At 39.4% G+C, this 26,517-nt stretch overlaps 1 protein-coding gene across 2 annotated transcripts in view; it reads right to left on the bottom strand.

The window, feature by feature from the left end:
• Positions 1 to 26,517, bottom strand: part of APOB (apolipoprotein B) — a 40,570-nt gene that overhangs the window by 2,747 nt on the left and 11,306 nt on the right. The window contains exons 10-28 of one of the 2 annotated variants that reach the window (XM_018573914.1): positions 25,898 to 26,125; positions 25,227 to 25,344; positions 24,987 to 25,130; positions 24,668 to 24,876; positions 23,107 to 23,347; positions 22,479 to 22,655; positions 20,948 to 21,139; positions 20,494 to 20,655; positions 19,288 to 19,499; positions 18,129 to 18,311; positions 16,069 to 16,181; positions 15,752 to 15,962; positions 14,460 to 14,635; positions 13,781 to 13,968; positions 12,125 to 12,264; positions 10,656 to 11,026; positions 1,617 to 9,053; positions 1,256 to 1,370; positions 678 to 861 (exon numbers count right to left, since the gene is read on the bottom strand). In XM_018573914.1, coding sequence (XP_018429416.1) covers positions 678 to 861; positions 1,256 to 1,370; positions 1,617 to 9,053; positions 10,656 to 11,026; positions 12,125 to 12,264; positions 13,781 to 13,968; positions 14,460 to 14,635; positions 15,752 to 15,962; positions 16,069 to 16,181; positions 18,129 to 18,311; positions 19,288 to 19,499; positions 20,494 to 20,655; positions 20,948 to 21,139; positions 22,479 to 22,655; positions 23,107 to 23,347; positions 24,668 to 24,876; positions 24,987 to 25,130; positions 25,227 to 25,344; positions 25,898 to 26,125 — 10,801 coding nt within the window. Of the gene's footprint in view, positions 1 to 677; positions 862 to 1,255; positions 1,371 to 1,616; positions 9,054 to 10,655; positions 11,027 to 12,124; positions 12,265 to 13,780; positions 13,969 to 14,459; positions 14,636 to 15,751; positions 15,963 to 16,068; positions 16,182 to 18,128; positions 18,312 to 19,287; positions 19,500 to 20,493; positions 20,656 to 20,947; positions 21,140 to 22,478; positions 22,656 to 23,106; positions 23,348 to 23,935; positions 23,976 to 24,667; positions 24,877 to 24,986; positions 25,131 to 25,226; positions 25,345 to 25,897; positions 26,126 to 26,517 lie in introns of those variants that run through there. The other variant, XM_018573915.1, reaches the window with a different exon arrangement.

Raw genomic sequence — 26,517 nt, forward strand, 5'->3', positions numbered from 1 at the left:
ACCTTCACAACAGCTGTGTACACTGTAAAAGGAGGAGACATCAGCATTCTCCCTATGCTGATCTCTCCTCCTCTCTCTCTAAAGGCGGAAGCAATCTATATTACATGACTTCTGCCTTTAGCTGCCATTTCTGTGACTGCTATAGCCAGAAAAGAAGCTGTTGAAGCAAATCTCTGCTTCATCACCTTCTTTAGGGATCCCAAGGTGACCCCTGATGTCTCCATAAAAAGGACATGTCATTGTATATTGGCTATCACATAGGGGGCTTGTTAGCTCCCTATGTGATAGCTAATAAAGTGAAGTGTAAAGATGAGATTTTGGGGGCACACGCAATTTTAAAGCTCGTTTATCAGACATGATCCGTCTTTTATGTGTTACCAAAAAATTGGGTACTGATAAATGTTTTTATTATAACATAGGCAAAACAGTTTTTTTTCAAAGTTTTCAGGACTTTTTTTTATTATATAGTAAGTGGCGATTAAATACCACCAAAAGAAAGCTCTATTTGTCCCCAAACAATGCTATACAATTATTTTCAGTACAGCGTTGCATGACGGAATAAATGTCAGTGAAAATAATGCAGCACTGAATACTGAAAAATGGCCTGGACAGGAAGGGGGTTTACAACCCCGGTCAGCAAGTGGTTAATATAAAGGACTAGCAGCAAGGTTACTTACCAAAGAACGGCTGTAGAGTTTAATTCTGATCATCTTTGAGTCCTTTTCCAGTTGAAGTCCCAGAGTTCCACAAGATGGAGAATAAACGGATGAGGAAATGCCATTCTCATCATGCTGGCATTTTATTTGTACATTTGTGAATGTCGGGCTCGTAATGTCAACTTGAAGATTGTGGCCTTGCATCCTAAATAAAATAAATAAATAATTAATCAAATAAATATAATTACAGAAAACTCTGCACTATTGAATATATGATAAAAAGAACATAGACTCTATAAATGTGATAGTTCAAGTGGTATATAAGTTTTACAGGGTCATTTATGTTGAGTGAAGATATAAATTCCTTCTAGATTTCGAAAAGCTGCCCCAGAGCAATTTCAGACATGTCCAAATTAGAGGAGCTCTCTGAAAGACCCAGAACTTGCCGGTGGATAATATATTTCAGTTTAAGTTTAAACTGTCCAGCAAGAGATATCGATATCAGCTAGACTGGTCAACCCAATGTCCCATTTTTCTAATCAGCTCTGGGATAAGACAATGTATACCAATCTATGAAAAAATGAAGAGGTTTTGGTTACCTTAATCCAATGAAAGAGGCTTGTTCCTTCCAAACAGCACTCAGGTCCACATGTGCAAGATTTCCCTCTCCAACAATATTTCGAGATCTGCCATCTAAAGAACTAGCCAATGAAGCTGTAAGCAAAGAAGAGGAGGCAATTAATAACTGAATGTAATTATTTAGTTCACAGTTCATTGTTACAATACCAACTGTCCCATGGTCTGTTAATTGACCTTCATTAGCATTATGTAACAGCATTGTGTCATTTTCCTTTATCTGTTTTATGGAAAATACATGAGTGCATTTTACTCTGCGTACTAATGTTCTTTTACTTCATATAATTATTTGATAATGGTATTCTGAGGAAGAAAGAAACTCACCATCTAGGTCGAACTCCAGGAATCGTAGAGTTGAACTGCTGGTGGCATCGATGGAACCAACAAGACTTTCTGGGTTGTTTGCCAATTTGTTTGTCCATGTAAGATTGTATACTGGGGTTGTAAGCTGAACAGATCCGGACAGGGCCCCAAATGCTGGGATGTAAATTCCGGCAGGCATTACCAGACGTACTGGTGGGATCACAACTCTCTGCTCTGGGATTTCAATAGTTGGTAGGTCAATGTCTGCTATCTTATTTAACAATTTGTTGAAATCTAAGTTGTAGAAAGTTTTGGGAAGAGTATATTTAGGCAGAGTAACCTCATATTGTGGTACAGAAAGCTCAACAAGGGATACTCTAGAATCTTCTCCTGCAGTGTATCGCACATTGATAGGGACTGCAGGGAACTGGACTTCTGGAAGTGATGACGGCAGATGGGCATCTTTTGGTAGATTAAATCCTGGGAAGGTCATTGTATAGTCATCACCTAGCCTCTCAGATGAAAAAGGATAGAAAGATCCATCACGGCTTTTTGTGTAAATTAGTGATGTAGAAGCATTCAAGTACTGTTTCTTGTCAGGGCTTGTTGTAATATCAAGTCTTAAGACATCCCACAAACTTCTATCATACACTGGAAGAATGACTGATTTTAGGAAATCCACATGACCCTGCAGGGATCCACCAACCTCCACTCTTGCATCTGTCTGGTCATTTGATAGTTTCAGGTCATGAGCAGCGATAAGGGACTCTAGAATGCCATGTCCTTTCACGCTAAATTCTTGTTTCTCGTTATTAAGTGTTAGTGAAATGCCTTGGTTTAATGATGCAGCTTCAATAAATGAGTTGGGTTGGTCAATCTGGACTTGAAGGTCTGCCAGCAAACTCCAAAGAGCCAACTCTAGTGTTGCTTTGCTGCTTTGCTGTCCCTTTGATGTAAAAAGTGGGGTGAACCTGAAATAGTTTTCTCCTTTATGTTCCCAAAGAGCAAATACACGGCGGGTAGAGGCTTCAACAGCCAGACTTTCTGTTAAGTCCATGTTTCCAATACTGTCGGCTCTAGCTCTAGACACAAGTCTTACAGATGATCTGAGACCATTGGCATTTAGGTAGGTGTTTGCATCACTGGTGAACATTCCATTAAACATCTGTTCAGACAAAAGAGTTCCACTTATATCTCCACTTGTCTGTGTTTCCAACGAAAAGTAAGATGTAAGACCTTCAAGATTTAGAGAGTGATCAAGCTTTCCTTTAGCTGTGTTTCCAAATAATGCATCATTAAGGTCATATGTGATTAGGATTTTAGATGCAACAGTTGGCTTTGTCTTTGTGTTGCCGTTAAGTTCCTGTTTGAAGGTGCTCTTTATCAGACTTGTATCCATTTTTGCATTTGTGATGACTGATGCTTCCACATTTCTCTTTCCAAATGATATGGAACTTTCATGTTTTCCCTCAGCAAAAACAGATTTCAGAGCTAGTGCAGTTGCCAGTTTTAGACCTCTCTTCCTTGTAAGTCCAGTAGTAGCATCTATATTGAATTGCAGACTGTCAATAACAGAGGTAGAGGCAATGCTTACCCGGGCAGAGATGTCGGACTGATTATATATTCCAGCACTTGTGGTGAGTGAAATCACATTGGATTTGAAGAAGAAATCATAAGTAAGGTTACCCATAGCTGGAATTAAAATACTGTTCTGTCCAGTTGGTAACTTTATGTTAGGAAGGGACAGTCTACGAATAGAATTTGGAACATGAAGAACGGGCAGTTCGAGTGAGGGTAGGACTAATTTGTATGTTGGCATAGAGAATCCAATCCCTGGAACAATAAAGCTTGGGGTGCTTATTTCTTTAGGAACTACATATCCAAAAGCTGGAAGCTCAGCAGAGAAAGAGGATACTTCAATGTTGACTAGTGGGATGGTGTAGCCTGGAATCCTAAAGGTTCTTGGAATTTTGCTCACCAGATTGTCTACTCTATACTTGTCAAATTTTGCCTTAGCTTGGCTGTAGGAATCCATCAAGAAACTCAAAGTATTGTCACGCCCACTTTCAAATGTTTTGCCCAGGGTCTTCATGTTTGTGTTTATGGAATCAAATAGTGTGTCTAGGGGCACATGAATTGCATGCATTTCCTTGTTCTTTTGGTATTGAAGCTTTATATTCAGATCAATGTTCTGCCTGGTTGATGTCAACAAATTCTTCAGTCCAGTTCTTTCCCACAAAGAGAATTCCTGTACTGGTGGAGTTTTAAGTGAGGTGTATGGGATGGAAATTTCTGGAATGGAGACTGGAATGGTCAAAAAGTCAAGAACAGCTTCCCCATTCATTTCCAAAGTAGCTTGAATACTTTCTTCATTATTTCCTACTAAAATAGTGTGAGCAATCTTGTACTGGTTGAACCTTCCATTGGCCTGCCATGACACTTGCTGAACAGATGGGTTCAATGTAAAGTCATAGTTGTTCATGAAGTCAATCTTGCCAGTGAGCTTTAGGGGGAAACTGACTTTAAGATTCCCGTTGTTAGCAGTAGACAGTTTTGTTTCAAATGCTTTTACTAAAAAGGCAAAGTTGTTATTTATTGTACCAGTTGCTCGGCCTGATAGCTCTGAGTTATGATTTGCCTCTAGTTCTATTTTCATCTCATTAACCTGTGCCCTTCCTTTAACAGTCACAATGCTGTTTCCAATGGTAGGCGCATCTGCCTTTGACATGATTTCAAGTGCCACATAATTTAAGAGCACTGAGTCATACTTGAGGTTTTGATCTAATTTTAGATATTTGTCATTAACCTTGTTGGTTCCCAAAATCTCAATGTTGCCACCTTTCAGATTGAACTTGAAGTCTGCTTGATGGGTACCTTCATCTGAGAAATAAGGGCAAGCCCATTTCCAATTTCCTTTACCAGAAGATATAAGGTTGATGCGTCCAATGTCCACAGTTGTGTCAATATCGTTTTGAAGAGCAAGCTGGCTTGTGAAGTCCAGTTGTGGAATATTGAGACTATGAGAATATTTGGTTGTAACATCTGCTGTGATTCTGCTTTGTATTTTCATGATAATTGAACTCTGCAACTCAGCTGAATTCTTCTCAGTTCTTACATTAGCATTGGTTTGGATCTGTGTCTGAATGTGACTTGACATGAATATGATCTCACTAAAGTGATCCAATTTGACATTGCGGTGAGAAAACAGCACAGTTTCTTTGAAGATCAACTGTTCCAGCAAGGGAGCAGAAATTCGAGCATCAGCACCAAATGTAAATGCCAAAGCTTCAATCATAGATTTGGCTTCTGCTGTGAGTGATGCAATGAGTTCAGGTGACTTCTCAGATACAGTAGCATTCTTGACCTCAGCTAAAGTGTCCATGTTGAAAAACGGTGTGTTCACTTTGAATGAGCCAGCAAGCTTGCCAAAAGTTGGAAGAGATACAGTGTGTGGAATCTTTGGAAGCTGGAATTCGGGGATCTGTATTTCAGGGAATTTGAAGTTTTGCATATTTAGTTTGGGGATATTGTACTCAGGAAATTGCATATTAGGAATATAGATTTCTGGAATGGAAAATTCAGGAAACCCCATGTCACTCATCTTTAGATCTCTTAAAAAAACATCTGGAGATGGCCACTTATAGTCACTTGAAATGATCTGATCAATTAATCGTACAATCTTCAGTTTAATCTCATTCAGATCAATAACAAACGATGGTACTTTGTAGGTGTTTAATACAGTGAACTCTGGAGTCACATATCTTGTTGAAATTTCCAAATCTTTTAGCTTTCTAAAATTGATCTCCACTGATTGGATTTCCAGATCGGTAAATGGCACAGTAAGGAATGGCGTTCTAAATGTTGCTTCTCTAAGGGCCCGGAGGCTAACTTCAAATGCAGGAATACGGATAAATCCTATGTTCATTTCTGGTGCAGTAAATCCTACCTCAACAAAACTGTTCACTTTGTCAGACCATTCTTTAATATTGTTCTCATCTGCAAATCTGGCAATCTTGACAGATGCAAGGTTCCACTGCTCTGTTACATACATCAAGAGGCGCCTGTAGGCCTGGCTCAGCTGTTGTAGATATTTCTTACATTCTTCTTGAATGTTCATTGAATAGATTCTGTCTCTGGCATCTTCAAGATGTTCAATTGTTCTGGTCTTCCACTCATTTAGTACCGTGGAGGTCATGATATCTTCATACCACTGCATGATAGCAGCAAGTCTGGTGTCTCTTACTTCCTGAAGATATTCAGTTACCACTGCTCTTACATTATTCAAATACTGTCTTAAGGCTTCAGCCTTCTGAGGCAGTTCCAGGGCTTTCATTTTATCATTCAGCTTTTCTGTTTTCTCTTTGATCCACATGTTGACATCATCCACAAACTTGTCATAATCGAAAGACCGCATGTTCTTAATTACAATATCAAGGTAGTAATTGATGTCCTCAATGAGCTTCTTAAAGTCATAGTCTCTCACTTGCTTGACTGTGGAATCAACAAAAGTGAGAGCCTTTTTGTAATATAGCCTGATATCAATGTTATTGAGCATATCTCTTAGCTTTTTCACTGTCTCTTTGACTTTCTGCTGGTTGAGGAACTCAACAAACGTTTCTAGAAGGACTTCAACTTTTTTGACAAGTTCATAATCGGCCACAAAGTCTTGGAATTTGTCAACAACAGCATTTATTTTCTCACTGATTTCAAATTCCTCCAACTGTGTGGTTATAAGATTTGTGATGTGTTCTATAATGACTCTGAGCTTCTCAAGTGGCAATGAGTTTCTTATTTGATCTACATATGGGGATATGTCAATGCTTCGCAGTGCTTCTTTTACATTTTGTGCCATTTGGTCAAAATCAACTCTCTGAACATACACTTGGATTTGTTGTAAGAGTCTTTGCAACCTAGGTCTAATTTGATATAGGTCATCTACATTCTGAATCCATGCAGCCACACTTTGTCCTAAATCATTGATGTTGAATGCTTCCAGCTGCACACGTATGTTCTGAACCATTTCAAAGATCTTCTCCCGGATTCTGTATTCAGAATCTAAAGCCTTCAGTTTGTCAACACATCTCTGTATACACATCTCAAGAGATCTCTTAAGCTGCTCAAAGTCATAATTCTCTCTGATGTATCTGTCAATTTCATTCATATAGAACTGTAGGCGGTACTGAAGTGCTGCAAAGTACTCCTCAACTGCAACTTGTAGTTCTGCTGCAGTGACTTTATATTCTTGGGTCAATGTGAATATTTTATCCTTTGCTAATCTAACTTTTTCTTCTACATTTAAGTTTTCCACATAGTCTATTACATTCTGCATAGCGGGGTCCAATGCCCTTCTGTATCTCTGTACATATTGGTCAATATTCACTTCCTTCAATGAATTTTGCAGAGCTTCTAGAGCATTAATCAATACAGTTCTTATCCTCTCAAAATACAAGGACATGTTCTCGATAAAAGGCAAACTGATGACATGCATGTCCTTATTCTTGTCATACTTTATGTACCCAGAAATGCTGAACTCTTGAGGACTGTTTACAGTGTCTCTTAAGTTTAATGCATCAATTGGATTGAACCTGGCAAATGGTAGACGGATCTCTCTGTCCAGGATGGAGAGGTCTGCTAAGGCCTGACTGTTAATCTCAACTCCAATGCCATCAGCATTGTTGTATGCATTCAAGTCTTGATTGTATGTGTTTTGGTCCAGGCTGCTCTTCAGTTTCAGAGAACTTAACTGCTCTGCTGGGGTGAACAACACATTGATCTTGTAGTCTAGAAGAGTCTGGTGTGTGTTGCCTGTACCTACTGAGTTGCTGGTGGATCCTCTGTAATCATGGACTAAGTTAAAAGAAAGAGGCTCAGCTTTTAGGATGAATTTACTGTAAAGCTGTCCTGATTGTTCTCCAAAGATCATCAGTCTCCCATCTCCATTAGTCTGAGAGTCGATGGTAATGGTAAAAGGCTCTACAACAGAACGGATCCTGTTACTGAAGCGCATAGATTTTGCTTCACAGTTTGTGCTGCTGCTAAGTGAGGCTGAAAGCCCAGCAATATCAAGAGTAAATCTGTGCGTGTGAGCTGTTCCTTGTATATTTGCAACAGTATCTGTGTTCAGGTTTGCTGCCAGGTTACCGACTGAGAATCCATAGGAATGCTTTATTTCATCTTTATTAAATGCTCCTCTGACATTGCCATTGATATTCAACTTGAATACTTCAAGCTGAAGCTGGCCTCTGTTGTTCAATTCTAAGGCACCATATTGAAGTTCGTTATTGATCATAGATGTCATAGTGTAGGGCTGCATCTGGATGTCAAATCTGTGCTTGTGGAACTTGTCAGCGCTTAAGGAATTTTCAAACTTAGAGGTAAACTGTAATGTGGACCCAACAATGCTTAGATCATTACTGTTTTCCAGTTTCACCTGATCATATGAACCCATTAGGTTGTTTGAGAATTTAAGTCCTTCTCGGCTAATCCTGAAGTTAAGCAGATTCTGGCTGTCTAAACCAAGAATTGTAGCTTGATAGACACTACCCAAAGATAGTTCCATCATAGCAACTTTTCCATCAACAGAAATCTTGGCGCTATGTTCTCTGTATCGTCCATTTGCCATCATTTTCATCACTGCTCCCGAAGATCCAATACCAGCATTGAACTCATTCTCCAACATTAAGGGGTTAAAATTGACACTGGTTGTTGCACTGGTAGACAGACCATCTTGGCAAATCTTCAAAGTAGCTTTGTGAGCAGCTCTGCTTTGTTGATTATTTAGGGTCATGTCAGCATTTAGTTCTAGACCAAGAGAATTGAGAGAGCCAGTTAGAAGAGTGTAGAACCTCTTACGCTTGTAGTTTGCTTGATATTCAGAGCGCACAGCAGCTATCTGTTTTGAAATAGTGAGCTCAAGCTTGTTCAGCCCAACCAGATTGTAGTAATTTCCATTGGTATCAGACTTCAGAGTTAGCTGTTTGTTCCTGTAATCTAAGGACATGATGTTAACAAGAGCTCCATCAAGCAGTTCAGTGGTTGAAGTCATTGTCACTGCTTCTTTAAAGAACATTCCAGATATCTTGTTGGTGACTTTCAATAAAGAGGACTCAAATTGGAAGTTGGAATCAGCTTTAGCCTGGAAATTGTCAGTGTTGAGTGTGGTGACAAGCTTTAAGTCACTGTTGGCAAACAATGATGCTACAGCAAAACGCTCATTTGCGTCCATCTCTGTGGTCAGTATGTTATTTGCTACTGATGACTTGGCTGAAAGAGCTCCAGAAGAATCTAATCCCAGGACACTTCTGGCCTGATATGTATACGATCCTTTATAGATCTGGTTACTCTTGAAGTTGTACTGCTCGCTGAATCTCATGCTTGATTCAAGCAGGGTATGACTTAAAGATCCCTCATAGGACAGGCTTAATGTTTTCATTGGATCATATGTTGCCACTCCAGAGCCTGAAAAAAAAGCAGATAAAATAAATGTATGCATATATTTTTCCTTCCAAATAACAAAATAATTTTGTGCACATTTATACTACTGGTACTTTAGAGCCTTATTCAGCATTTAGCGTGTAATTGTATTTGATAAAAGTTCAGCTCTGAGTAAGAAGTGAAATCGGTTAGTGAACAGATAACGCCATTGAAACACTGCAAGTCAGGAAGTACACATCTGTATCCTATGCCAAATGGCAGAGAGTCCCTTTTATGTGATGTTGGTGAAACTGCTTCCTATATCTGTGCTGTGTAACTTCATGTCCTTCTACTTGATGGATCACCAACTAATGGTAGCTATAGTTGTTCAGGCATATAGGAAAACCTTAATATGAGGTTTCCAAATGAAAATAATTATTTGGCTATTTATGACCCTCCCTACACCGGTACTATGAGAGGAGACCTAGCTCGACGATTTATTTTAGAAATACCAGAACCTGTGGTTTTTGATTTCATTTGCACTTCCACTTGCTAGTGAAATTTGCTATCATGGAGCTGCCATAACTATAACTCAGTGGTATACAATGAAATCTATCATCATTGAATAGACAGTCTTCCGTCTACCATGCATTGGTATAGGACAGCAGGAGAAGTGTGTCACTTACATAAATGATAATATACAAATGATACATAACTATTTGACCTTAAAAGAGAACTATGGGGTAAGTGTTTTCCCCATAGTTCTCTTTAGTGTCACGGGAGGACATATACTAACCTCCTCCCGTGACCCAAAGCTCAGTATATAGCGGGCTATTTCCCGCTATATACTGAGAGCAATAGCTATTGCCCCCTATATACTGAGGGCGGCGCAGCCGGGACGGATCCCAACAATACTGTTGTGATCCACCCAGCTGTGTGAGTGACAGCTGGCTCTGCCTTGCTAGAGGGAGAGGCAGCTGTGCCCATCCCCTCCCCTGTTCATTCCTTCACTCAGCGATGGGGGATCGGAGTGGGGAGGGGGGAATCTCTGTGGGGATCGTGACAGTCACCACTCACTGCAGGGAGATGATCGGGAAGTGAGCGGATCGGCAGCATGTTTCTGCTCACTTCCCGATCAATAGAGCCGACCTGTGACAGCTTCTTTGTCACAGGTTGGCTGTAACTATGAGGATGAGTGGAAATCACTCACCTCATAGTTCTCCTTTAAGTATCTATGTTCATGTTCCCACATGTATTCTTTGCTGAGTGCAAGATATACAAGACTCTCTTGAGCCTGACACTGGGCAGCGCCCAAACCCTGTTATGACAGTCTCCAAACTGTGGCGGCCCTCGGGTATATACACTATCAAACTATCCACACTGCTGGTTGCAAGAAATCCTACTTCTCTTTTGCATAGCAGTCCTGAACAATCCCGAAGGGCCTAATCAGGAAAGTGCTGGAGTTCTCAAGTTAGAGTTATGGAACTCCATCACTTCTTTAATCTAAGGTTATATTTTTAACGTTCTTTTTTATATGTTCATATTGGGTTTTGTTCCAGGACATAGTTATATGGAAACAAATATTGATAGCAGAATACACAAATATCCAGACAAAAATGCTAGAAGTTCCTCTGGAAAAGCACTTACCATCAACTGAGTATGACAAAACGTCAAAAATGGTGTCTGCTTTCACTTGGTACCTAGAAGTGAACCTGTAGATGTCACTTGTAGCGTTGCCCCCAGAATAGGATGCTGACCAGTTGTAGTAGTTGCTCTTAAGGTTGGATGAGACATCCAGAAGGCCAATTAGGGGAACTCTAAGTTGGTAATACTCTGGGATATTGAAAGCTGGAACCCTAAACTCTTGAGATGGAACTCTTATCCCCACTGACTGCAGCTCCAGGGGTGGGGACCTCACTGCCCATGGTACCACTTGATGAGATATCTTTCCACCATAGGGCAATGGGATATTGATGGTAATACTGTCCTTGTTAAAACGATAACTGATTCTTCCATCACTGCAAAAAAAAGAAATAAAAGGCTAATCAAGGCTTTTGCAAGGAAAATCAAGATATGTTCTCACATGGAACCAAGATGTGGGATATATTATTTCCATGCAGTCAGTCTTGGGTTTAATCAATGCCTCCATGCTATTAGGCTGATGTATACTGAAGACTGAGACTTTATTTTCTGATACTGAAACTAACTTTCTAAAAAGTCTCAAACCTAGCTCATAAAACATGCTTGAACTATACCTAAATGCACCCCCCCCACCCAGATACAACACTAGTGCACAAAACAAAACACTGTCAGAGCTGCTAAGACATCAGGCACCAGTATAAAAGGGGTCCCCAGCATACTTTCAAACCAGCCCAAAAAACAGATCTCTTTAACTGTTCAAGTTAAAAACAGAGGTTACAACTGCATACAATTGCAAATACAAGTGGAGACCACACTGCCACATTAAGGCACCTCTAATAAGTGTGGTCCTTAACTCTAAGCTATCTGTGTTTTCAAATGGGAAATATCTAGCAGTGCATAAACAGAGAGCAGATTCCTCTACAGTCAGGCCCATCCTCCTCAAAGGTACGGTCACACCCCAAAAGCACATTTTCACACAATTGGCTGCTGTATATTCTTTTTTGAACATATCAGACAGCAGACATGATTTTGCATCAGTCAGCCCTTGCTCTCTGCATTATTGCTCATACCACCAAATGATGCAAGCATTTCCTGCTGAAATTTCAGCAGGTGTGCACCGGATGAAATTAATAAAAGAAAGATCTCTGGCAATTACATGTAGCACATTTTAAAAATAGCGCAAAACAGTGAATACGCCAAAGACATGCTGGTAGGTTAATTGGCTCCTGTCTAAATTGGCCCTGTATGTAAGATGGGGACCTTAGATTGTAAGCTCTTTGAGGGCAGGGACTAATGTGAATGTGCAACAATGTAAAGCGCTGGGTAAATTGTCAGTGCTCTATAAATACCTGTAATAAACAAATAAATAAAAATAAATATCTGCATGGACTAGGGGGACATTTGCATGAAGTCCCTCTTTATGTATTAGAATAGCTCCATTTACTTAGGTAAGCAGCTCCGGGGTCATTGGTTACCTATTCAAAAATAAATCATCTGGGAAGGCTGGAACACCCAGTTTCTGTAGATCCATTTCTTTCAATGCAGTCAATTTATTGGCAAGTGTTTGGGCATATGGGCTCTCATTTGATGCCTTCTCAAGCCAATTGTCTGTTGCCTAAAAAATAAATACAATAGAGAATATTTTACCTTTTCATTACACACATCAGTTATGGAGGCATAGTCAATGAGATCAATTGATTTCAAAGAGTGTTTCTAACCTAAATGGTAAACACCTGCTCATACCAACACCAAGGGGCTCCTCACATCCCAAACCCCTCCAGTATGTAACTCAGACTCATTTCCTTTATTGCTTAGAACATGGGGTTCTTAGATTTAATCTAATAACGTAAATAATTATTTTTTTACCATACACGAACTCAAGAAGAGAATTATTGTCAAAATATCAAAGCTAAACAGCCAGAAGCCACACACTGACATAAACTATTTCTGTTTAACACATTGCAGACACTCTTCACCATTTCTGTAAGTTTAGTAAAGCTGAAAGAAATACATTCTTCATTATATTTTCTTTTTTATTTCTCTTATTCCCCTTACAGTAGATCTAAGGCCGCTGTGTGTTTTTGTCAGAGAGCGTGGGAAAATGTGAACACCCCAGTCAGATTTTGTCATTTCTTAACTACGGAGGTAAAGTAGTGGAGCGCTAGACTGATTTGAATGGGTAACCTGAGGGGGTACAAAATCTTATTTCTCAAAAGCAGCACTCCGGGGTCTGAAGGACTCTAACAGGTTCTCTGGAGAAAACCAGCAAGGTTGGTAAAAAAGAGAGAGAGAGAGAGAGTGCCAAAACATAGCAAACAATCCAGAAAAAAATGTATTAATTGTAGTCATTGTTAAATCCCAACGCATTTTGGAAGTTTCAGAAGTCCACCTTCACCTGGGTTTAGCTGCATTAGGCAGCTGCTAGACCAGTGACCTGAGCAGGCTCCAAGAACACTAACCACATGTAATCTTAGGCTATCAATCTGTCGTTGAGATGCTTCCCAGTCTAATACACCTAACCTTTGATTAAGGGGGGCTTCTGAAACCCCCAAAACACATTGGCTCTTTTTACCAATTACTACAATTAATACATCATATTTGGACAGTTGACTACGTTTTGGCTCTTTCTTCTTCTTTTTTATTTATGTCTGTGTCTCATTTCACTATCAGAACACCACTTTCAGTATTGTGAAGTGGGAAAGTTTTTAAAACAATGATTCTGCTTGGTTGCTATACGTTGCTCCCTTGATAGTAAATTATCTCCAAAGTATTGATCTTTAAAGGTGCCAATCATATCTGGCTTGCAGTATCACAAAAGGAGTTCCCACTGTTGACTACTTACGACTTGGGTTATACCTGGAGCTACAGTTGTTGATTCTACCTTCAATGCCATCTGCTGGCAAACAACCATATACAACCATATAATAGCACCCTACAAGTAATATTGCTAAATTCCTGGACATTGCAAGTACTATGAACAAGGGAAATGAGGGAAATGAGCTCTATGATACTGCCTAGTTATAATTCAAGCAGCTAAACAGTTTGGGCTCCTCCTTCTGCAATAATAGCGCCCAGGTATCCTCCGTAAACTGTTATATTTTATATGTTTTTGACAGTTGACTAAAACTTACCACCATTCCCTGTGACAGAATATGGCGGAGGGTCATGTCAGTCTGAGCAACCTTATGGTCCAGTACATCATTGGCATATGTCTTGATAGCCTCCGGGTAAGAGAATTGAAATTCCGGAAGCTTGGAAAGGATCTTCTTAACATTGGTGTTACTGCCAGTGTTCCACTGCAGCTCAATCTTCTCGTTGTCTGAAAAAGAGAACAGGTAGAAGTTAAAGTGGATCTCAAGACAAAACCTTTTTAGTTTTGAAGAGTCAAGAAGGGTTAGAACCTTTCCCTCAAGTTTCTAATGTTGTGTCCAATTGGGAAGATTCAGCCCTCTGATTGTACTAGCGAAAATTCGGAGAAAGTCAAGCATTGTAGTGTTGTTCCTAGAACAGGTAGGAGTAAATTGTCCAATGGAGACACCTGTTCCAGGGACAAGTGTCTAAGAGGGGAACTTCCAGTTGCCTCTCTGGGACAGAAAATTAAGGGGAACTTCCCCAGTGGTATACAGATAGGAGAAAATAACACGGCAAAGGTTTTAACCCTTCCCTAATCTATCCAAAACTAAAAAAACCTTGGAAATTAATAGGCATTCACAAAGGGAAATATCATCATCAGTTACTTATTGTAACTCATCAGAAGTCACATTTTGATATTTATTGGTTTATACTTTCACCCCTTTAGAATAAACTTACCATATGTGAACACGAAGTCCTGAGATCCGGACAAGGCGCAGATATTGGCAGAGGACTGTATCTGAAGCTTGTGGTTTCCAGTATCGCTCAAAACATTGACATCTGTCCTTGCCTCCATGTGTAATTTGGGGATGCTAAGGATCCCACTCATCGTGCCTTGTGAACTGCGATCACAGCTGTCAGAGAAAGAGGACATTTGCTTTAAATGACACTCCTAAAGGTTTTTCCAGCTCTGTTAACAATTGCACACTCATGAATCTAGCTCTTGTAGCTGTTAGCAATAGGGAACACAATGTACAAATCACAAATGTTGTTGATGTCACCAAGAAGAGTAACAGGTCAGTCAACCTAAAATAATATATTGTAGTTTTTTATAGGACCTGGCTCGTTGAGACGTCTATCATTTTCCTATAGCTACAATGCATTCTGATGTCAATAATTGTGCTCCTGGGTTCTCATCTCCACCCACTTGCAGCAGCCATTTCTTGGGGGGAAGATCTTGCAAGTGGATGATTTATCCTTATAGTTAAGTATGCAGTATACGTTGTGGATGGACTGGCCCTTTGGGCTGTCACTGAAGGTTCACTGTCAACATGCCTTGGCTATTACAGAGAGGGAACTACAATACACCATTATAAAGAGGTCTGATACAGTAAGTGCAACAATGGAAGTGCTCTCAGACACGTAGAAAACTAACATGGCTTAACAACTAATACATACATATGTTTTTTTTATTCAGTGCTGTTTGTATTTTTCTTTATGCATATTCGATCGTGGGCTGTTGCTTATAATATTTTTTTTAAACTTTTTTACTAAGTGGTGTATTTACAAAATGTTTGCAGAGCCGTTTACTCTGTGAACCTCTGAGTTTTAGATTCACTCCCCATTATGGTCAGTAGATGGAGCCGAGGAGCACAGGAATTTCCTATACTCCTTGGCTTGATCTAGTGCCCATAATGTGATGGAAATCTAAAATTCAGACATTTGCAGAGCTAGTCACTTTTATATATAATCCTCTAAGTGTTTTTTAATTTTTTTTATTTCTGTTACAAAAATCCTACTATAATGAGGCTAATAAGGGAATATCATTCAGCTCAAAAACAGGTCCAGAATAGTAAAAAGGAGCATTCAAAACTTTAGGAAGCCATTTAAAGTCCACTGCACCCTTGGAAACCAATTCAGTTTTGCCATGCCGGCAACATTTGCAAACATTTCATGATTTTCTCCCAAATTTGGGGGCAATGAAAACTCTGAATTATAACTAACAGTCACAAAGATGTATGAATGCTTACTTCATCTTGCCAGTCAGAGTGACTTCTGGGATCTGTTGGTTGATTAATTCAGCAGTAAGTGTGCGCGAATACATGAACTCATCGGAGTCATCATTCATCTTAAATCTGGTACCGAGATTAATATTGGCGCTGGGGATCTCCAAATCACCAGTCAAGGTCATCTTGGCGTGGTTGTATTTAAAGGTCAGCAAGGCCTCTGATGACTTAACCCCTGTAAAACAATTTTATTATTTGTATAAATCTAACAGGATTTAGAAAAAAAGAATGAAACAGGTATAACAATGACAATTCTAATGAAGAAGATTTGAAATATTTACCTTCTGCTTGAGCGGATACTTGCAGAAAGTCTTCTCCTTCCATGTTATTGCCGTAGCGTGTTGCCAGGGAATATTCTTGCACCTCTCCTGTTGACTGAATCTCCAGTTCAAACCTTGCAAAAATAAGAAAACAACCATAAGGATCTGTAGAGCCAAAGGAAATCTCACCGCTCCAATTCCTTAGCTGGCATCAGGACTCCCCAGGTGCTGGTCTAATGGGTGCGTCTCCACCTTGGAATGTAGTAGCATATACGAACAGATCGCACTATCCAGAGAATTCCAATACTTCAGACTTTATTGAAATTCACAGCAAATCCAGTATAACAGCGAATAAAAGTGTATAAAGCAACAAATGCCAGCACTGCACACCCCCAACCAGCTACAACCTCTCCCATGTTTCACCCGTAGGCTTATTCATAGAGGTCATTAGGATCTGTTATTCAAGAAAACATTTGGGACATACATTTCACATAAATTTCCACCTTTGAATACAAATGTATACCTTGCAAAATTATCTTAATCTAAACTAAGTTCCTTAAATAGATTTGATGGTTTTCATTACAACTGTTCCCATAGCTCAGCCAACTAAGCGTTTTCATTCCCCTGTTTTTGATTGGCTGCCTTGGCTAACAGGCAATTAGGAGGATCAGTCACAAGAGGAATTCTGTCCTCTGCTCCCTTGAAGGAGTTGTTTACAAGTTTCCAGAATTGTAAAGACAGAGGTCACCAGCACTCAGTCGAACGCATTCAATTATTTTGCTTCTTTATTGAAGAAACATGTCACAAGCGTCAATTAGCCAACGTTTCGGGGCCACACAGGATCCTTTCTTTAAGGGGCCCTAAAACGTTGGCTAATTGGCGCTTGTGACACGTTTCTTCAATAAATAAGGAAAATAATTGAACGCTTTCGACTGATTGATGTTGATCTCCATCTTAACAATTTTTGAAAACACGGCACCACCTCTGTAATCACTATGAGCACCACGACCATTAATCAAGGTCCAATCGCTATAAGGAGTTTCCATAAAGGTCCAATCGTTGTAACGAGTTTCCATAAACAACTTAACCAAATTAAACTTGCACCTCGCAAAGCACTTTAAAGGAGAACTATGAGGTGAGTGCTACAGCTCGCGGTATACTGAGCCTAGGGTGACGGGAGGATGCTAGGTTGTGTCTTCCCGTTACCCTAAGGAGAACTATGGGGAAAATACTTAACCCCATAGTTCTCCTTTAAGTTGTATTTTTATGTGCAAGATAAAGAATATCAATAGCTATGAATCTTCTCATCTGAAGCAGAAAACCTCCATACATTTCTGTGTTGTAAAATTAGAAGTAAAGATGTAACAACATAACCAAAATTAGGCTGAAGTATACCAGCCAATAAATCCTTTGGATGAATTCACTGGCAATGTGTTATTTTATGTAGATCACTTGTGGCCTATGTATAAACATTGTGCAAGGCCCATCACCCTGTGAAATTCTTTTTGAGTGAATGATTGCAAAACCAAATGTTCTTAATATATTGTTTCTCAGTTTGCATGCAGTGTGGTGTAGTATTACTTTATGGCAACTAGGTGGAGCTGAGGAGCATAGGGAATAAATAATAGTTTCTTGTGCTTCTCAGCTCCATCTAGTGGCCATAATGTAATATTACAGCACACTTCATTTGAACTGGAGAAAAATATATTATGAACATTTGTTTTCGACATTATTTGCCCAAAACGAACATTCACAGATATTTGCAGGAAGACGTTCCCTGCACACTGCATATAAATAGACCCCAAGAAGTGCATGTGCATAATGTTCACAGCAGTATACAACATTCAATTGTTTAGTTATGTTGTCCACATATTAAGGCTTCTTGCCAGTACAGATGGTTTCACAATTAAAGGGTCTGTACAAAGTAGAAATATAATCCTGTTTTCTCCTTCACAGTTTCTATTTCAATAGGACACCCTGATCTTATGCTACCACGGAATGCATGCAGACAAGCAAATGTATATTTATAGATGTATAGGAACTCACTTCAATATCACAGGTTTTGGGAACTATAAACACACCTGGTTTCCCCAGTAAGTGGGAAGTAGGGGGCTCCATCTATTGAGCTGGCATTGGAATACCCAATGTTGGTACAGTATAACAGCCCTGTGATCAGAGGCTTGCAAGAGCTTTGCTCCTCGCGATTTTCGACGATGGAAGACATGACTTCAGTCTTTGATGCAAAGACCAAGTTGACCTTGTTGCTGATTAAAGACAAAAAAGACAATAATGTATTATTTAGTAGAATCTATCTATCTATCTATCATTCTAGTTATTTATAAATAGATTATACGGTCTTCTACAGAGAAAAAGTAACAGAGTGCTGCATTGGTCAGGAAGAACAGCATGAAGAATTCAGCATTTTGAACATTCAACTGTCTCCCTTTCCATCATTCTATCATAGATAGATTGATAGACAGACAGACATAGACAGACAGATATAGATGGATAGAGAGATAGAGAGATAGAGAGATAGATATAGATAGCGAGAGATAGAGAGATAGATAGATAGATAGATAGATAGATAGATAGATAGGAGATAGATAGAAAGATAGATAGATAGATAGATAGATAGATAGATAGATAGATAGATAGATAGATAGATAGATAGATAAATAGATAACTGTGGAGAGACTGATAATAGACATGTAACCCCAAAATAATTTGTTTACTTTCAAATCAATTTTTATTTCTTTAGTTTTTCAGATTTTAGATCCGAAGTTAGATTCAGTTCATTATTTGTATTGCGGATCCGTCAGAAATTTTTGTTTTGAAACAAAGTCACATGACCTGGAATGCAGTCCCCAACAGCCAAAAAAAATCAACCCAACCAATGGCCAGAGAACAGTTGCATGTCCTATTTTGTTTCTTTTTGAACCAAATCCAGGTAGAATCCAAATTTCCATCAAAGAAACATTCACATTTGTTTGTATTTGGGCTCATTCAAATTGGGAAATTTGGATTCATCCAAATGTCCAAATTTTATGAAATTCGTACGACTATCCATTAGGAAAGAAACAAAATTTACATGTCTAATATACAGTATATCATTATTGACTAGATAGATACATACATACGTACATGATAGATAGATAGATAGATAGATAGATAGATAGATAGATAGATAGATAGATAGATAGATAGATAGAGGTAGCATTTGCTTTCTTGTCTGTTACTCACTTGATACTGAAGAGTTTTACCGGAGTGGTGGGTGCTGGAATTGAGAATTTGAATTGTCTATTGATCAAAGAGACGCGAGCCTGAACTCCGGATTCGTGGTAAATGTTGGTGTTCATTTGGACTGCATGTTTGGAAAATTCTGGAATCTGGACTCCTAACTGGGTAACGAATTCCACAGCCACTGATGGTTTCAGAGACAGTTCAACTTTTGACTGCAAAAAGAAAAGTTGCTGATGACAAGAATGCAAACTGAGATTCTTTGCAATAAACAAGCCTTTGCCTTTTTACTGCTCTCATTGCAGAAGCAGTTTTCCCAAATTGTATTCTGCTGGTAAATGTTAACAGCCATTTTTTGGGGGCTGGGAATAACCTGGCTATAGTTTTCTACAGTTTGACTTCTGATGGAATTTTATGTGTGACTTTAGATAAATTATTATTACATATTATTATTAAATACTTTAAATAACTTTAATTATAATGTATACTTTTAAATAAATATAATCAAATACAGTGGTGTAAATGTTTATTCTAAAGAAAATATTTGGTGATCCTGCAAGTTCAATCAACTTCCTTGATGGGCACAGCAACACGCTGCCTATGCAGCACTTCCCGCTAGTGTTGTCGGCCCTGCAGCTCAGATTATGTAATGCAATCTGTGTCTACCTTTCCTGTATTCATCACTTTGGGTCACAGGTAGCAGGTGCAGGAACAGCAAATGCAAGTGGATGATTGGCAGCATATCCAGCTCCATTACAAGGCTTTGCCTACTGCCCCCCAGTACTCGGAGAATGACTGCCCATAAACCTCATGAAAATAGATATTTTCAACATATTTGGGGATAACATGTTCACTCTACTGGTTTAAGGAGGAACTGTATTGAGATCGGGGGCATCTAAATTTACTGCTGCTTTTTGTTTCACATGAGTAATTTTACCATTTTGTGTAATAAATAAAGGGGGTTTTAAAGCAACTCTGTCATCCAGGCATGTCTTCCCAGTCTACTGGGGTTCTCTCCGCTGACCCCTGCACTACAAGACTCAGCAGTGATATAAGGGCAGGAGTATGGAACCACAATGAGCTGCAGGGAACACAGGTAACTAAGACTCCCAAGGGTGTTGAACAGAGGAGAGGTGAGTATATTATCTATGCTTTTGCAGGGAACTGCTTCGGCAATTTTTGACTTTTTTTTTCACTACGAGCACTTACATTTTTTGACATAAACCCAGTCTTGGCTCCCGGAGTAATTATTCCAGACATGGACACTTGGAGCTGAAGCCCAGTTCCGGTTGGCAGGCTAAACTGATTGTCCATGAAGATGTAGTGGACGAACATATCACTCTCACCACCAGCTGAGAATAACTTCACAATCTAAAACAGCAACAAACAAAATGCAATCAGTCAAACGTTTTACAATTCATTAACTTTAAAACATAACCGATTTTTTTCATAATCCTCTCTTTCACTTTCCTTTAAGAGGACTTAAAAGGTCCACCCAAACTTGTCTCAGGCCTATATCCTACTGTAAATATTCTACAGCTGTAGTAGGAGCAGACCCGGGATGTTTTCCACGTATTGATGTTGCTGTGAGGGTAAACTTTCATCAAAATACCAGTCCAGACCTAATATACTACAGCAATACAGAGAATAGAAATCAAAATACCTTTGCTGGGAGATTGTGGATGGAGTGGACGTTCTTCAGCAGCATATCTCCCAGGATCTTGAAGTCACTCAGTTTAACGTAGCCCAGTTCTTTACCAAGAATTTCCAAGTAGGCGTTGGCCTCTGGTGCACTGTTCGCTCTGATTTCTTTGATCAACTTCTCAGCATTAAAGAGGATGGCCTTTTTAATATCCTATAATACAGTCAACCAAAATATGATCAATTGTAGAGCATGACCTTTTTAAATCCGGAGTTCCTTAAAGAACAACTATGATCAAACTATAAAAACACATATGTGATATAGGCTGCCCATATCAGAGAGACCGACCCTTTGTCCCCCCCTCCTCCCCCCCACCCCCCTCACTCTTTTTGTAAATACTCACCGATTCTGGCGGTTGAACTATTGGATAGGCCCTTCCTTAAGGTGACAACACTCTCCCTTCTGCAATGAAATCACTGCAGCATTGTCAGCCTTGCTGCTGCAGTGATTTCATTATTATTCAAACACTGATTATGGCGCCATCAATAGCCCTTTCAATGAATAGCCACACCTAGCACCACCTAGTTCTATTTGCAGGAGTTCAAGGAAATAATTTAGAAACCCTGTTTAGTTCCTGTGACCACATTAGCACTGTCCAGCAAGGTGTAGGACAAATCCAGCATGTCCTTTAAGGCCTGGTTCACACCTAGGCGTTTTACAGAGTGTTCCTACGCGCTGTAAAACGCTCAACATGTGAAAACCAATAATTGCCTATGGGCGTTTTATAGCGCATAGGAACGCGCTGAAAAACGCCCTACGCCCAAAGAAGTACAGGAGCTTCTTTGGGGCATATTTGCCGCGCATATCCATTAGGATACAGCCGGATAGCCCTCGTAAATGAGCGTTTGTCGCGCGTTTCTTTTACCGCAAATCGCGGTCGAAACGCGCGGCAAACGCACATATTCCGTAAGCCCAGGTGTGAACCCAGCCTAAGATATATGACATGGCAAATTGCATTGAAGACACCTGTTTATCACTCTGAGGGGAACAAAAAAAACTAGAGACTTTAGGTGGATTCATAGTTTACATAGATCTTATAATCTGGCAAAAATAACTCTTTTCCTGATGACTCTACTTCCAGGAAAGCATCAAATAAATTGAAACACAAGAAAAGAAAGGAGAAGCTGCAGCTATTTTTTTAGGTAACAAAAGAGGGACAACTAAAGGGCAGAGAGGAACAAAGGCATTTGGTTTAGAAATTGGAACAGTTCTTCCAAATGAAGGGCAGTTGGGAACTATGTATAAAGATGCACTCTCTGAAAGTAGGATCTTGCAAGAAAATGCCACAAACTTTCTAAAGATTGATCCCAGGGTGTCATATCTATTTTCAGTGTTTTTCCCATAGAGTTTACTCCAACCCTCTAGTATTATGGAAGTTATAATAACGTTTAATTCAACCTGCTGATCTATATTATATTTGCTGTGCAAGGTTTTAAAACATGCAACAAAGTCAACAGATGGAATAGATGAAGAACACAATCCGTGATTGTACCTCAGTTTGTCTATCTTCTCTGGAGATACCAAACCACTTGTAGAGAACCTCAATGACTTTGTCAGGGACTTTGCCATCTGCCCAGTACAGAGCTTTTGTAGCGGAGTCAGGGAAAAAGCCTCCTTTTCCAAAAAGAGCATCCAGTGTTGGTTCAAAACCTTTCCCTTCAATGCCAATCTATATTGGAAAAAAAATAGGGATTGAATAAAGGTTACGTTAATTATGTTTGAATTAAACACATCATAGTGTTCTGATGTTCACTAGGCTACAAAGATAATTGGTCCTTTATGCAGTATACAATAGTTGCATGCTATATGAATTGTAATGCACAGGTCTGCACCTCCCTCTTACCTATGGATTTTTAAATGTAGAAGAGGAAAAGGATGCTAAAAAAAATATTGACCTGCAAACATTCAGTTAAACAACAACCAATCATATTTCGCCTTCACTCAGAGTAGAGCAGCAGAACAATAAATTAGGATTTTTTATTGGTGACTGTTGGTCACTGCATGTCATAGATTTATCGCTGCAATCTAATTCTTTTGTGTAGCTTGTGTAGCTTGTTAAAATGGTAATAATAGGAAAAGGGATAAGACAGTTAATTTATTAATTTAAAAAAATCAAGCACCTCAAACATGTCCACAGACTGTCCAAATACATTCAGCGTCTCCTTCAGCATGACTTCACGAGGCATGTAGCCAGTGGAATCGTAGATTATGTTTCCTTCTACCTTGGAGCCTACATTGCTCTCTATTGCAGGAACATCCAGATTCTTGGAATATTGGTAGTTGCGTGACAACTTTGTGAAGTCACTGACAATAGCTGGTGCTCCGTTTGACCTGAGGGACTCTTCCAGTTTGGCTTTCAGCCTGCAACATTATATGCAACATTAACATTTATATACAGTAAAAAATAAAATGAGTGTACAGCAGACATAGCAGAAATATACTTGTTTAATGGAGTTTTTAAACTGCATTATACTAATATGCATTGTGGAAAAGGAATACACAAAATGATCATGCCCTATGACCTGATATGACAGAATTTCCCTTCTGTTAACATTCCTTTGTTGCTCGAAGTTCCCCTACATCAAGCCAATGGTGATGCTTGCATGGAAAAATGAATCCCGAGAGCTATATCAGCTGTAGTATAGCTGTTGCAAGGCCACCCATGATGGCAAGGTCTCTGGTACCCAGAGAAAAGGGATACCCTGATCCTTCTGATTCGAAATGGGCATGGGGTCAACAAAATAAATTGAGCAAAATCTATAAAGAAGGCAAACAGCCTTCATGGGCTGTAGTGCCACGGATAAAGAATGTAAGTAAGTCTCATACTCCTACTTCAATTTTTTGTTTCTTAAGTACATTAAAAGGATAAAAGTGCCACAAAAACGTGAATAAGACCAGTAAAATTTTATTTATGACAAGAGAGCCAATTTGCTGGCAGCAAATTTACAAATGGATGGAGTGGAAGTTCTTCAGCCACATATCTCCCAGAGTCTTGAAGTCACCCACACCTATCCTGTTAAGTGTTTATTGCTGACTGCTTCTCCATTGGGGAGATTTTTGCCTCACTTCTCTGTTGATGAGTGTTAGGACTTGACAATGTCACCAAGACAGGAAGTCAAAGGAAATCTTCTCTATGATAACACAGTGAGCACTAAAAACCTGGCAGAGGTCCTAATATTATGTTCATGCCTTATTAACACTGGGCAGCACAGTGGGGTAATGGTTAGTGCTTCTGCCTTGCAGCACTGGAAGTCCCTGGTTTGAATCCTGGCCAGGTTGCTATCTTGCGTGCATGGTTCTCTGCTGGAAGGTTTATTGGCTCCTGTCTAAATTGGTCCTCATATGTATGCATGTGAGATAGGGACCTTAGATTGCAAGCTCCTTGAGAGCAGGAACTGATGTGAATGTGCACAATGTAAAGCACTGTGTAAATTGTTGGTGCTCGATAAATACCTGTAATAAATTCACAAGACAGTACTTTGCACATTATACTGTAACTGAACTCTACTATTATCATTTAGTTTGCACAGGGGTCCAGATTTAAAGAATTCTCAGCAACATCTGATTCCCTATACTTCTGTTGTGAACTTGAACAAGGTATAATACATCTTCAGTTTAGAATTTCCACATCAACTCAACAGAATATTTGGCCAAAGGGTTCCCATTATGTATTTCACTTACTCTTGAGTCTCTGGAGCCTCAGAGTTTAGAATGTTAGCAATGTGTGAGGCAACAAAGTTCTTCACTTGACTGTTATCCTTAGTGAGCACTCGAATGACTTTACGGAGGTCAGACTGTGAGGGGTCCTTCATCACAGTGAGGTAGGCTGCCAGTCTCTTTTGGACTGGAGAGTTATTGTCCTGCAAAACCTGCACAAGTGAGCTTTGAACCTGGATGACGAGAAGACAACATTAAGGATTAAACAGTGGAGGAAGCAATAACTCTGGACAAATGTGTAGATCAGAGATGAGCTTCCCTAACTGTCATTAAGTGAACTTACTTCATCTGTAACTGTCATTTTCCGAAGAGCCTGGATAGCTGCCTTCTGGACGTCAGCAGATGGAGCCAGACTAACGCATTTCAGAACAGATGACCTGATTTGTGGGTTGGCTTCTTCTAACACACGTCCCATAATGCCAACAGCCTGAGGAAGAAGAGCAAAGGGACATGCAGACATGAGACAAAGCTAAGGAAGACAGAAAGAAGGAGTCCAATTTTTAGTCTTTTTTTCGTAGAGTACCTTGAGGGTCAGGAAGGTCTTATCTTGGTCTCCATTGCACTCGTCCCCAATCAGAGATGACATGAAGTCAGCCACATCCCTTAGCTCAGAAGTGATGGTGTAGCTGTCTTTGTAGAAGCTAAAAACATAAAAGTACAAAAGATTAGACAGATGCAGTTTGTAAATCACTATAAAGCTCTATATGCATTCTTCTTTTGAGCTGGATTTACGTCCCATCAGAGGGCTCTATACATATTCTACTTAAAAGCTTTACATTTCATTCCGCTCTACTTATTATATATGTATATATACTTTATACATAGCACAGTTTATTATATATAGTACATTTCAACTCAGATTGTTAAATATGTTCCACTTGTTAGCACTATGTAGACTCCCAGTAGGGAGCTCCAAACACCTCCTCCAGGGAACTCTTTATAAACTATACTGAGTAGTCTATATACTCTTCACTTACAGAGTTTATATAAACTCCAGCGAGAAACTATATGCCATATATAATTTTACAATATAGACTTTACTATGAGCTCTATATAAGTTCCACGAGGAGGATTCTATATACAGTATGTGTTACAATGAAACGGTAAGCCACTTTGTGAAATCTACATACACACACTACTTGAGAACTCTGTGGGGATTATACACTTTTATCGTTCTGCGTGTAATGTACTCACTTGTTTACTGTGTGACTCAGGGCATAGAATGAGGCTCTGCTTTGCTGGTACTGTGCCATGTTCAGAAGTTCACGCACACGCTTGGTGCACGGTGATGGTAAAAGGCCAAGCGCATAGGTAACGGTATCAGTCAGTACTGGAGACATGTTCCCTGTCCGCAGCACCTGCAGTATAGCGCCGAAGCATTCTGGAGTACCACACTGGGTCAGAGCTTGCAGTGTAATGGGGCTGGAATCAGAAAAAAATTACAAATACATACATGCCCCAGCATATACTAATGTATATGTATATATATATATACTGTATATATATATATACTGTATATATATATATACTGTATATATATATATACTGTATATATATATATACATATATCTATAGATATATATACACACACACACACACACACACACACACACACACATATACGTTTTAACTTTTGTAGATTTTTTTCAAGACTAATTATCAATAGAAATGCTACAACACTGACATCTTGTGGTGATAATTGGAACTGATAGTCGAGCTTCTTCAATGATTTTAAAGACATACTGCTAAACTTCGACCCTCCTGCTGTTTTGAAACTTCAAGTGCCGTAGGACATTGCAAGACTCTGACAGCCA

This window comes from Nanorana parkeri, unplaced genomic scaffold (genome assembly GCF_000935625.1).
Source record: "Nanorana parkeri isolate BGI_ZX_2015 unplaced genomic scaffold, ASM93562v1 scaffold2610, whole genome shotgun sequence".
In the NCBI taxonomy this organism is placed as follows: domain Eukaryota; kingdom Metazoa; phylum Chordata; class Amphibia; order Anura; family Dicroglossidae; genus Nanorana; species Nanorana parkeri.